Source organism: Dermacentor silvarum, chromosome 9 (genome assembly GCF_013339745.2).
Source record: "Dermacentor silvarum isolate Dsil-2018 chromosome 9, BIME_Dsil_1.4, whole genome shotgun sequence".
NCBI lineage: Eukaryota > Metazoa > Arthropoda > Arachnida > Ixodida > Ixodidae > Dermacentor > Dermacentor silvarum.
In genome coordinates this window covers 93,898,549-93,912,047 of record NC_051162.1, presented here as the reverse complement: position 1 = coordinate 93,912,047, position 13,499 = coordinate 93,898,549, and the positions used below count along the sequence as shown (strand labels likewise).

The 13,499-nt window shown below is 49.9% G+C and overlaps 1 protein-coding gene across 1 annotated transcript in view; it reads left to right on the top strand.

Moving 5' to 3' along the window:
- Positions 1-13,499, top strand: part of LOC119463358 (serine/threonine-protein phosphatase 4 regulatory subunit 4) — a 48,833-nt gene that overhangs the window by 22,098 nt on the left and 13,236 nt on the right. The window contains exons 10-12 of the mRNA XM_037724172.2: positions 2,931-3,050; positions 6,082-6,261; positions 6,953-7,129. Coding sequence (XP_037580100.1) covers positions 2,931-3,050; positions 6,082-6,261; positions 6,953-7,129 — 477 coding nt within the window. The remainder of the gene's footprint in view (positions 1-2,930; positions 3,051-6,081; positions 6,262-6,952; positions 7,130-13,499) is intronic.

Here is a 13,499-nt window from a genome sequence, read left to right as displayed (position 1 = left end):
CCCCGTACGCTTACCGCCCGGAAGACAGCCTGTCCTCGCCTTTTCATGCCCGCAATGACCTGCCGCACTGTGATGTTGCTGCTCCGACTCCACACTATGACCGCCGCTTGCCGTCCCCACAGAACCGGCGTTCTTGCTCACCAATTGCCCGTCGCCATACCCTCGCCGTCCCTCTTAGGAAAACTGACCGGTGCAGCTCCCGGAGGTGATGCTGCATTGACCAACCGACCCGGAAATCCTCTGTTGACCTTGACCACCCGACAAAACCTTTTGGACATAGAAGTGGACGGCGTGCCTGTTTCGGCGCTCATAGACACGGGGGTGCAATTATCGGTTATGAGCGCTCGCCTTTCTTATCGTCTCCGCCAGGTTCTGACGCCCGCGGCATCGCCTGTCGTTTGTGTAGCCGACGGCGGTATATCTTGTGTCGTTGGGATGTGCACTGCACGTGTGAGCTTCGCCAGCCACCAGACCTCAGTTCTATTCGCTGTTCTGCAGCAGTGTCCACATGAAGTCATCCTCGGCCACAACTTCCTGAGTACCCATTCTGCCCTCATCGACTGCTCTTCTGGCCTTCTCCAGTTGGAACTTCCTTCTGTACCTGATCTCCCCACCGAGTCACAGCCGCGTTTATGTGTCGCCGAGTTTGTTCGCCTTCGACCAGCTGCCGTGACGTATGTCACACTGACCTCAGATTCCGCCATTTGTGACGGTGACTACGTCATCTCTCCTTCCCTAGACGCTTCTTTAACAAGGCATGTAGCCCTCCCTTACTCCGTTGTGACTGTTTCTGCGAACAGGGCATATATCCCTATTCTGAACTTTGGACGCACTCCACAGTTTCTTCCCGAAGGTATCACGCTGGGAAGCATAGTGCCTTTAGACACTGTGGCCCTTACTATCGATGCGCCCCTGTCTTCTTGAAGCCCTTGCCTTTAGACGCACACGACCCTGTGGCCCTTACTATCTATGCGCCCCTGTCTTCTTGAAGCCCTGACACTAGTACTTCATTTGATGCACATTTTGACGCCATGATCGCCCCTGACCTTTCAGCTGCTCAGTCTGACGACCTTCGTCGCTTGCTAGCCGCTTACAACGACATTTTCGATTTTGCTCCTCCCCATCTCTGCCAGACAATAGTTGTGGCTCATCGCATTGACACCGGCAACACCTGTCCCATCCATAGGCGTCCTTACCGAGTGTCTGCGACTGAACAGCGCGTAATTGAAACGGAAGTCGAGAAAATGCTTACAAAGGACATCATCAAACCATCTACGAGTCCTTGGGCGCCCCCGTGGTGCTTGTCAGAAAAAAAAACAACACCTGGCGCTTCTGCGTAACAATATGGAAGTTTTTTGTGATTACCTTCAGATTTGATATATCTGGGGCCTACTGTATTAAGTAGGTAAAAAGTCATAGTGTAGAAAGAAGTTACCTTTGCTCTACAAAGTACTCCACCATGGGCAGTGACTGTTGCATGATGCATTCATCGCTGGAATCTACTGCGCATTTCTCAGTGTGGTGTGCCATTTTGTCTTGCCAGCTCATCAGAGTTTTGCTTACATCTATTCCCAAAATGTGTGGAATCTACATGATTTCTTCTCTCTACTTTGAACTTTGAAGGCAACCATTTTGTGACAGCGTTGTCTATTTCTTATTTTCCTGCCTGCATTGTGTTCGGCTGTGGAACAAGTGGGGCTGTAATGCCAATTATAAGCCTGGTTTTAAGTCAAAGGCTATTTTGTATATGGTCGCGCATGGGAATTGTGCTGCTGGAAGGCATTTCTGTGATGACTAAGTTTGGGTGCATTACTGGCAGAAGCAGTACGACAAGCTGTTCACTCAGAATCACTCATGTCGCGCCTTTTGTGAGCCGAGAACCATAAAGCTGTGACTTTTCGCAAATGGTGGACGTGCACATTTAGTGCAAAGCTAAGTTATCTACTGCTCCTTTTTTTGTTCTTACCATCTCACTTTCAACTTTTGCTCTTTCAACAAATTTCCCATGAAATTCACCCCGCCAATTAAACCCTCCCCCACCCCCGCCCTTTTCGAAATTTGCATTGGTTTTTAAAAGGGAATTCATTATGCAAGAAAAAGTAGTTTCCTTTTTCACATCCGAAGCCGTGCTGCATTTGTCACGCATTTTGAACTGGTCGTTTAAAAGGTGCTGTAATGAATTATTTGGGATGCTCTTGAGGGATTGAGGCTTTCTACCGTGGTTATAGAGTTGATAGCTACCCCCCCCCCCCCCCCAAAAAAAAAAAAAGCAAGAAAGGCTGTACCCAAAATTTTCGTGTCAATATGCCTTTAAACCTCACAGGCTCGTTTCACTCAAAATGACTCGGAGGACCTAGTTGATGCATATATGACTTGATTTAAGACTGCAAAGAAACGGACACAGCACGAAAGAAAGTGGTAGACCCTGGACAAGCACTTGTCCCGTGTCTACCATTTTCTTTTGTGCCCTGTCTGTATTTTTTAGCACTCTTAAATCTGGTTTTACTCATATTAGTGAAATTGGGAAGCTCCATATTCCTCACATTACAGCACATCTGGGTCTCCAGGCAGAAGACCCACTCTTGGCCACAAGATTTCTGAGTGGCCTGCTGCAGTGGCAATGGTGTTATGGTGCTGAGCACAGGGCCACGGGTTTCATTTTCGGCTGCGGCGGCCATATATTAAGGGGGGGGGGGGGAGACAAATTGCAAGAATGCTCGTTTGCTTAAATTTCAGTGCACATTAAAGAACCTCTGTTGGTCAAAATTAAACCAGAGCCGTCCCACTGCAGCACCCTTCATAATGCTCATTGTGCAGTTGCAGGCTGAAAAATCCAACACTTGAATGAAACATTTTCAAATAAACAATTCCTGAGAAAGTACATGTAGCAGTTTCACTTAGCAGGCCACTGCATTCTTTTTATGTTTTAGGACCTGGTGCAGTTTGTTACTGCAGAATCATTCGAGGCGGTGCTACTACCAGTGTGGCAGAGATTGTGTGCAGACCCAGACTCGTCGGTGCGCTCTGTCATAGCTGGTGCGGTCATTCAGGTACGATCTGTGGATGACTCTTATCTGTGCCATTTTGGACTATTAGTTCCTACTGTGGTGACTGCAGTGTATTAGAAATGAGCAACATCTGCTTATCGGAACATTCCGCTTGCACAGCCTTAGAAGTCAGCATGGCTTTGGTTACAGCCTTAGGGTTAAAGCCTTAAAACTCAGTTGGCATGGCATTGGTTAAAGCCTTAGAGCTAACTTGGCATGGCTTTGGTTACAGCCTTAAAGCTCGGTTTGTGTGACTTTGATTATAGCCTTGATTTTTACAGCAAGGACGTTTAGGGGATTTCTATAATGTTTTTTGTATGGCGGTGTTGGCGTGTGGCGGCATGATTGGTATCAAATGTCGGCCATAGAACAGCCAATAAAGCAGCCTGCGTCACAGTCCCAAAGTGACCGCACGACCAGGCTATCAGAACGTGCAGCCGGGCACTAGTGCCGACTGATCCAGCACACCATACGGTAACATGCGTCAGATAAGCGAGACATATGGCATCTTTGACTGAGTCACTTTGGCACTGCGGAATTGGAACGCAAATTATGCAATGCACTTCTCAAGTGTCATGTTCACTACATGCCAGATGAATGCACGAGCCACTAAATCTGAGTGCGACTGTTGTGCCTTCTGCGAGAGGCGTGCTGAATTCAAAGTTCAGCATATGCCAATTTACAGTGGCCGGTTGTCACTTGCACATGCCATGATTCGCAGCAAGATAAACAAGTTCAAGCTTTTATTGATGCCCGGTGCTTAAAACGTCAACTGACAAATGATTCTTGCCATTCGAATGATTCTTAGGAAACTGGGATGTGGGTTCGAATTGTGCCCTCAGCACCTTGCATGTGCTGAGTGCCTTCGAAACTGAAGAGAAGCAATGAAAACCAACGTTGTAGTATCGTACACAAAACCTGATGCTGCTCCTTCGTACCTCCTCATTATCGTGAGACGCCACAACATCGGTGGCGAAATTGGCCACCTTTGTTGGCTGCTCTCGTCGGTGCTCCTGGTTAGCGGCAATAATCAGTTGCGTTTAGCTTCGCTGTTTGATAAGCTCCTGCATTCTGGCAGCAAAAGCAGCTTTATGCAAGACAAGGCTTTTATTGTAGCCTTGCCTGCTACAAAGTCGTGCCGAAACAGAACGGCCCACTCTTTGATCATCTGCTGGCATGCACTGCACGACAGGATCGCATCGTGCTCCACCGTTGATCTCCACGGTGCTGTGCACTCTTCTTGTGCTCACTCCAGCCGAATGTGTGCCGCCACCCACGTGGGGCTCACACAAACATGCGGCACTGCGTGGGTTTATGAAAATGGCACAAGTGCCGTCAGCGAAGATGCCAATAGTGAGGTGTTTGATAAAGCTCGGGACTGCATAAGAAATGTAGCAGATATTGTGAAGCATTATTCAAGTTCTGGGTAGATTTTGGGCAGTGACAAAACAGACCCGTGACTTCTAAAGAGTGTGAGAACTCGCTTATGAAGCTTTGCTGTCTTTGATGTCTAAGTTGCTTGTGTTCGCACACATTTGCGAAGGTTTCTGTTGTCTTTTTCCTGCCGTTCTTCTTTTAGAGTCGTATTCCTCACCCTTCGCCTTGCATTTGCAGCTGCGTTTGTGCATCTTCACACCAAGAGTACAGTATAGACCACTTATAACAGTAACCGCTTATAGTGCAGGACTGGATATAGTGCGGTCTTTTCAGACTCCCGTTAATTTTCCCATAGCACTCCACGTATACACGTATCGCATATAGTGCAGTTGCGGGAAACAAAATACTGGTTACAGTGCGGCTGCCTGGGAGTACGGAAGTCAGCGGAGACGGCGAACACTCCCCTCAAACGGGCTCCCCAAGGAGTGCACGAGGAAGAAAGAGAGACGAAGTGGAAGAGAAGGGCACGTGGTGCGAACGAACAGCCAGTGAGGCTGAAACCAGAATCTTGAGTGCGAGTCGTGAAATATCCCGGCGTGCATAGCGAGCGAGGGCCACGAAACTGCCAACGCTCGTTTCACGATAACGGCAATAAACGAAACTTCAGGGAGCGGGCGATGCCGGCACGCCACGCCACGGCGAAGGGCACTCATGGAGACCCTGGAATGTGAGGGAGGAGGGCGGCAGGGAAGCAGATTTCGCCTCGGCAACTCCGCCGCTTCGATGGCTCCCCTCGCCCTCCCTCGTAGCTCCCTCACTTTCGACTGTCACCGTGTGCGCCCGCAGCCGTGCAGGTGCCGCTGCTCCGGACTCCCCGAAGTTTCGTTTTCTGCCGCTATCGGGAAGTGGGCGTTTGCCGGCGTGGGGGCAGTTTCGTTGGCCGGCCTGGGGGCAGTTTCGTTGGCCGGCCTGGGACAGCGCCGCTGCTTACCTCTGCGCCGTAGCCGCAGCATGCAAGGTCAACACGTGACTAGAAAGTAGAGGAAGCATAAAGGAGAAGGGTTCACTGCCATTTTCTACACGTGGCGACGGTAGCATGGCTGAGACGTCGGCACAGTACATGCATGTTCCGGTGCAATGCAGAATCGGTGACCTTGCCATTTGAGAGAGGGTGAAATTTCTTCTGTGTTTTTTCTTTCTTTCTTTTTTTGTTTTGTTCGCGCATGACATTAGGGGTCTCTCCTAAGCTTTTACTCTATGGCGGTGCCGGAGCAATGCCGGTCGAAGGCACCGCCGTGTGATTTGGTTCGAATTAACGAGATTCGACTCTAAATTGAATGCAAACATTCTAGACGCATTCCTCGACTGTCGCATACGCGTGGCGGCTCGGTGCACATGTTTTGCATATGTGCGGGCCTTGAAAATTGTTGCTTTGGTTATGGTGCGGATATTCGCGGCTCCGGCGACTTACGTTATAAGCGGTCTACAATGTACTAGCGCAAGAACAACCCCATCAAACTGCTGAAGTTCAGCTTTGCATTCTTGCTCTGTCATTCCCTTTTATGAACAAACATCAAATGCCTTTTTCAATGCTCATGAACCTCTGCCTGTCATTTGCTTTTGAATGAAAGAGAAACAATATTGGCAACCAACACAGGTGGTGAACACAATAAAGGGCCACGGCATTATAGGATGGCCACGCCTCTTGCTGCCCGAGACTTGCAAGCTGCTCACGGAGGGTCTCCTGGCAGAGAGTCTGTCGGCCCTGGTGCAGGCCCTGTCAGAATCTCGTGACCGCTGTTGTCCCGGCTGTTGTGGCTGTGACAGGTGTTGCACGGTAAGTAGCTGAGTGGTCTACAAAAACCTGCGTTGTGCTGCTGAGCTCAAGGTTGCTGGTTTAGATCCGGGCTACGGCGACTCCATTTTGATGGGGGGCAGAATCCAAAAATGATTGTGTACTTATTAGATTTAGGTGCATGTTAGAGAACTTCAGGTGACCAAAATTAATCCGGAGCCTCTGCACTACAGAGTGCCTCACAATCATATTGTGGTTTTCGTACATAAAATCGCAGAATTTTTTTACCGATATTTTCTTTTGTACATGTCTGTTCACCCCACCACTGTCCGATGTATACAGCGGAACCGCTCTCGTTGATACGATTCTGCGTAATACATTTTTGGGACGATACGTCTTTTTTTTTTGCGTTACCTGATAATACGATTTGGTTGGATAATATGTTGGATGATACACTTTAATTTCCAGTTCTCTAAAGACCATATCAACGAGATTCCACTGTCGGTGGTGAGAAACCAGTGCAGCTGATTGTTGCTTTTATTTCTCACCTTCTTCAACACACTGCCCTAATGGAAATAAATTATTGCATTATTATTATCTTTGTATAAGGAATACTGAATGGTTGTAACTAAGGTATTTTCGTGTTCGTTGCGACTTCGTTGTGATGAGGTGCGATAGTAATAGCAGCATTGTTGGTGGATAAAGTTTTTCTTTATTCCATGTGATATTGCAGGAGGAACAGCTTGTGGAGCTGGTTTCTGCTTCGGAGGCTTGCATTGCACGAGTGGGCCTCAAGTGGCGTCGTGAGGTGGCTATCTGGAGCGGGCTCGGTTGCCTCACTGGTCCACTGCTTCAGACTTCCCTAAAAGAACGGATCACTCGGCACCTGCTCCAGCGGACTCAGGCTTCCGTGAGTGTCTTCTCAGTTCTACAGCATTTTTTTTTTCTTTTTACTGTGAACAGCAGTTATTGACTTTAGGACAGTACTACAGTCAAACCTCGTTAATATGTACCCGCTTAATGTGTAATTGCGGTTTAAACATAGTCGCAGAGATTCCCCCACCCAGCTCCCATTGAACCCCATGTATTGGCTGACCGCTTAAGCCGTAGTCGCTCATTGCCCACCAAACGGTTATTGCGTACTATTTTTCTTTCTTATCTACACGCACAGGCACAAAATCGGCAAAATCTCATGTGCGCAGGCGTTCGATTCTCGAGTTGTGACGCCCGGACGACGGCCGCCAGCGATAGTGAACTTAAAGCGTGGCCACCATGACGTATTTCCTGCTCATGCAGCTGTTGCCGATTGCCGTGCACAAAAGTATGGCCTTCGAGATTAGCTCCCGGTAACGTGAAGAAGCACATTTCAAGTAGTAACCGCGCAGAAGCACATTTTATTGCGAAGCGCATTTATGCCGTCACCATGGATGTCGCTTTGAGGTTCCGTGTAAAGTCCTAACACGGCAACATCGTCGCCGCGCGCGGTGTGCTGTATGTGCGAGCGAAAGCTTGCGAGGGTCAGCGAGGGAGAAAGGCGGGGCAGAAGCATGCTATTTCTGTCGCGCAGGGCGGTGGAGGTGAGACCGGGAGGGGTTTACTTCGGCGGCGGCTGCCGTATTTTGAAAGCGATCTGCTGCGTGGAAAAAGTGCGCGCCCGCACGGGCCTCATCTTCAAAGCGATCTGCAGACAAAGTTTAACTAGCGCTGATAGCTTTGTATGCACTGCACTTTCTACGTCTAGTTCGCGTTGAAACGAGAGACGGCATGTTCGCTGGAGCTGCCGTGCCTCCTCACTCAGCGTTCTGACAGTGAATTTCTGTGGTCATCGAGCGAGATGTGTTCATGTTTACCAGTGCATGCGTTACACCGTGCTTGTTAATTTAGTTAGTAAGTGGGGCCTCATGGACAAACTGGCCTGCGGCCTTATCGAGTTCAAAGATGCCGTCGTCGCGGTAAGGCCACCACGGTGGCAAGGGAAGATTACCGATTTTTTGCTGCCTACCTGCAAATAAAGCCTGTCTGAGTGCGGGTGTTTGAGAGCATGGTGACGTAGTTCTTTTCCGGCTGGTAAGTAGCTGCTAAACTGGCATTGGCGGTTAATTCGTTCATAGTATAGTGCGTACCTAAACGTTGTTCCCGGCCTACTACGTATTAACGAGGTTTGACTGTACCATGTTTGTTTGTTTGTGATGCTTTTGTTTGTCGGGATATGGTGTTATTGCCAACGGCCCTCTGCCTCGACACACCGAGCCCCGCGGTTGGCGCATGCCTGCACATCAACCGTGGCCCGGTACAAGCTCGAGGAAACAATAGACGACAACCACCTGTACACTTGGAAACCAATCATTACGACTGCAACTAACACTTCGAGCAGGCCAGCTAGCTATAGTTGACATCGCTGAGGGTTCCCTCGAAGAGAATAATACACTAGGTAAAGAAGGGCTTCCGACTTACCAACTGGGGAATACGGGGGGGTCGCGGCGTTTGCCGCGGCAAGAACGCGGTTGACTAACCACGTGCGGGAATACGGGAGCGACGGCGGAGACTTCCGCCGTCGCCGCTTGCTGGAGACCAAAGAGCCCCGGGCGATATCAGCGGGATCTCACGTGACCCACCCGGTGGCGCTGATAGCGCTTGCGATTCCCGCGCGCCGCCCGCGGAAGGAAACTTTTCCCTCTTCCAACTCTCCCTGGCACGCATGCACTTGACGCGACGTTCGCTACCCATGCGGCGGTTATGGGACCCGAGGATTCCCACATCCCTCCACCCTTAAATATTGCCCTACGGCGGAGAAATCGCTGAACGACGGCATTGACAAAGTATCCGGGCAGATGCGATGGTAAACTCCGGTAGGAAATGTCCGAATCCACGTTGATAGGCAGCACTGTCCTGTGTGGCGGCCGCCCACATGTGGCAGCTGTCACAGTGGTTGACGATGACGGGGGCTGAAGATGGCTTGCCCTCAAGATGCGCGCCGCAATGTTCACCCGGGAACAGCGGGTCAGGACTTTCTCGAAGTGGCGCGCGCGCCGGCACGAAGAGCCTCACACCGACGCATCCTCGTGGTAGTGTATGATGGTGGGCCTCCCTCATTGTGGCTGCCATGTGCTGCTGCATCGGGCCGCGAACAGGGAGGGGCCGAGATAGCAGGCAGGGATGTGGACCATGGCAGCAATAGCAAGTCGAGGCGGCTTCACTCGTTCTGCAAAGTCGCTCAAATGCACTCCACAAACACTTATAATTAAGGCAGTAGAGGCCGCCGCAGCGTCGGCCGTCTGACACGATGCTGAACCCCCCGTCTACCGCATAGCTTTATGTGGTAACGAGAAGAAAAAAAAATGCAGTTCGTTTGAATGAAGTTATTCGCTTCGACCGAATTTTTCTGGTCCGATACAGCGCGAAAGTGGGCGATGCTCGTATGAACAAAGCGCTCTCTGGTCCCCCGAGATTTCGGTTATTCCGCCCGCAAAATATTGGGTCCATCTGAACAAAATAAGCTTTCTATTTCGAACGAGGTTTCTCCGCTCGGGCGAGTATAGTAAAACTAGCGAATCCGTTTGCACCCGCTAAATGTCACGGCATGGTCGTCTTCGAACTTGCGACCGGCAGCTCCGCAAAGCCTTAGGCCTAATCGCATCCATGACAGATACCAATGCCACAAAAGACCCATAAAGGGTTCCAATGAGCCGCCGCGAGGAGATGCAGGCCTAGCTAAGTGGTCCCCGCTGGCTGCTCAACCCGCAGCTTCCGAGCAGACTCCTGGGACTGCGCCCCGCTGACGTCCTAGCCAGTGTTTCCGGCGCCCGGCTCCCAGAGCCAAAGATACAGAAAGGAGGCTATTTACATATGTACAGGGAAAATCGACCACCGCGTCTGCTACTGCACTCACTCACTTCGGGCGTACTCTTAGGAGAAAACTCGCTGTAGATCTCAGCGTCTACACGAGTTCGGCGACACTGGCGCAGCGTTAACTGGCTATCAAGAAAGCACATGCCCAATCTAGCTAGCAATCACGCCTTTGGGTGAGGCCTAACGCTGGTCCGGACAAAGCCTTCGCATCGAACCGATCGTCGTCCCGTTTTCCAAGAGCTTGCCCCACGTAGGAAGTGCCAAAATGTCGGGATATGTGGGATGCCCACGGCCCTCTGCCTCGACACACCGAGCCCCGCGGTTGGCGCATGCCTGCACATCAACTGCGGTCCGGTACAAGCTCGAGGAAACAATAGACGACAACCACCTGTACACTCGGAAACCAATCATTACGACTGCAACTAACACTTCGAGCAGGCCAGCTAGCTATAGTTGACATCGCTGAGGGTTCCCTCGAAGAGAATAATACACTAGGTAAAGAAGGGCTTCCGACTTACCAACTGGGGAATATGGGGGGGTCGCGGCGTTTGCCGCGGCAAGAACGCGGTTGACTAACCACGTGCGGGAATACGGGAGCGACGGCGGATACTTCCACCGTCGCCGCTTGCTGGAGACCAAAGAGCCCCGGGCGATATCAGCGGGATCTCACGTGACCCACCCGGTGGCGCTGATAGTGCTTGCGATTCCCGCGCGCCGCCCGCGGAAGGAAAGTTTTCCCTCTTCCAACTCTCCCTGGCACGCATGCGCTTGACACGACGTTTGCTTTCCCATGCGGCGGTTATGGGACCCGAGGATTCCCACATGTTTTAGGAAAAATGGGACGTAACGTGAAACAAAAGAAAGACCCCAGACTTCAGTGACTTTGTCAGCTATGAACTCATTTACTGCGACGCTAGCTACCCCTCTGACTCTCGCTGACAGTTATTTTGTGCAAAATCTCTGCAATCTTGTGGAAGCTCCCCCAGCAGCATATGCGAATTAAACCTTGATATAACAAAAGCAGGTTATATGACATTTTATTTATGTTGTAATTTGACATTTTAGGCAAATGAGTATAGTTGCCTACAGATTTTTCTTACACGTGTGGGGCTGCCATAAAATTCTAAATAATCGTGCAATCTGAAAAACAAGTTTTTAATCAAAGAAAAGGTCACTATTTTTAATTTGAGAGTTGGCAATGAAAGATACGGTTTCATGCCGTGTCGACGATATCTTCACATCGGCAGTGTGAAGCGAATCCTGTGACGCATTCGTATCAGTCCACCATTGCAGCTGATATTGTCGCCCGCAATGGGACAACACTATCATGAAAAGTACTGACAGGTGGGACTGAATGTGTTGTCTGCTTCTCGCTTCAACGTGTCTTCGAAACTCGAGGTTATGCGACCTCTGGCACTAAGCACGCAGGAAGACAGTGCACATGAAGCCACGGCCATCTTGGCTCACGTGGACTTAGCACCTGCTGCAGATTACCTCTGAGATAGGGACGCGCCCGCATGGCCATGTGCAGCCGCCGCCGGGCTACAAGTGGAGATGTGCGCTCACTTGCCCCCCACTCCCCACACCCCTCTAGCATTCGCTTAATCATGTTATGCGAGCTTAACCCCCTCCCCCTTTTGCATGGGAAAATGGTGCGCATCAAGCCACCATTGTTCCCTTGCGCTCTTTCCCTCGCCACCGGAGCGTTAGCCGGTGGAGTGCTATAGGATTTTATTGCACTTGGACTTTATACAGAACATGACGACGAGAGGGGTTTGGTGGCCGTTTACTGTCGCAGGGCGCGCGATTTGAGAGGTGTGTTCGCAAGCAGCCACCTGTGATTTGACCATCTGCGTCAGCGGCAGTTTTCATTTATTGCTTCGGTATTCCTTTGCAGTGGCAGTGAAATAGCTTTATATTGAAATCGTGTGTAAACACGCTTTGTTATATTAAGGTTCTAATTACATTGTGTTCTATGGACAAGAAGTTTAAAAAGGTTATACTACAATATATAAAGGATTTTATTTTGAATTTCGTAATATTGAGGTTTAATTGTACAACGACAAGGCGACAACAACAGCAGTCGGAGACATGATGGTGGTGTCAACAACAGCGTGATGGCACATTGATGATATTGCTGCCAGCATAAACGAGAATGAAAAGACGCCCGCCGCATACTAGCTGTGTCCCAAAGAACCACTACACCACAAGCGTCAAGAAAGGCACCGCAAGGCAATGCTGCGCCGCATGTGCCAACATCATGGGCTGATGGCGGCTCGTGCTTGAGAATCGGATGAATGGCACGTGACAGGAGGTGATCAAGAGGAGAACGACGTTCGAAGAAGCGATGCTTGAAGGCGGTTTTGTTGAGTGTCGAGTCTCTTGAGTTCACGGGCATAGGTTCACCCAGAATAAATTAGTTTTCTGAGAAACGGCCGTTGTAACTGTTGGTTACAATATAACTACGACAGTGGCATGAAGTCATCGTCTATGACACGTCCAGGATGATGAGAACAACGATGGCGTGGGGTGACGACCTAAGTGCTGTCGCAGTAAAATATTACATGTGGTATTTGTATCGTATAACAAACACACTATAGATGGATAAGTCCTCAAGTGCGAAAGTCGCAGCGAAACTGAACCGGGTGGATGGACACAGCTAACCCAGTTTTGGGCTGTCAACGGTTGTCATGCGCTGTCAAGCGCTTAGGTTTTCTAATCTAAATTTTCAGGTCAAGTCTGTCTGTTAATTTTGCATGTCCCACCGTAGATTCTAGAGTAATCAGTGTGCTCGTGTATAGCCTTTGTCGAAAATGCACAGACTGACACGGCCACTCCTTTAGTGGGTGTGGGGTTGTGTTGGGGCACTCTTATTGTCGGCACATGCTTAGGCCCAGGTTTCTTTAGAGCGTAAAGAGATAACCACTCTGGCCATTGAAAACCGATAGATGAATGAGTTGTGCCATACGCTGAATAGTAAGCGCACCATTCGCTTTTATAATTACTCTTGCACTTCTCTGCTCACCGGTGTCGCTTGTCCTGGTGCCTGGTTGATAGGCTGTCGCCCCAGCGGCATTGCTATCTAAGCTCCACAAACGTTGCAGAGCTGAGCCCATTTACCACCAAACAAGCAGTTACACATTTCTGCAACCAGCAACCATACTGTACCGCTTGTGCATGCGGCCAAAACATAGTAGTACATCACATACTGGAAGCACAAAGGTGCACGTATAATATGTGATTTGACGTAACTGTTCCTTCACAAGTCGTTGCTGTAATATGTGAAGTACTGTATTTATTCGAATATAAGGGGAGGTTTTTTTTCCCCAAAATCTTTGGGCTTGAAGTCACCCCCCGGCCTTAATGCGAGGCTGATTAGATTCAGTTACTGTTTCAACATGGCAGCAGCAGTGGCACATTTAGACAGCATC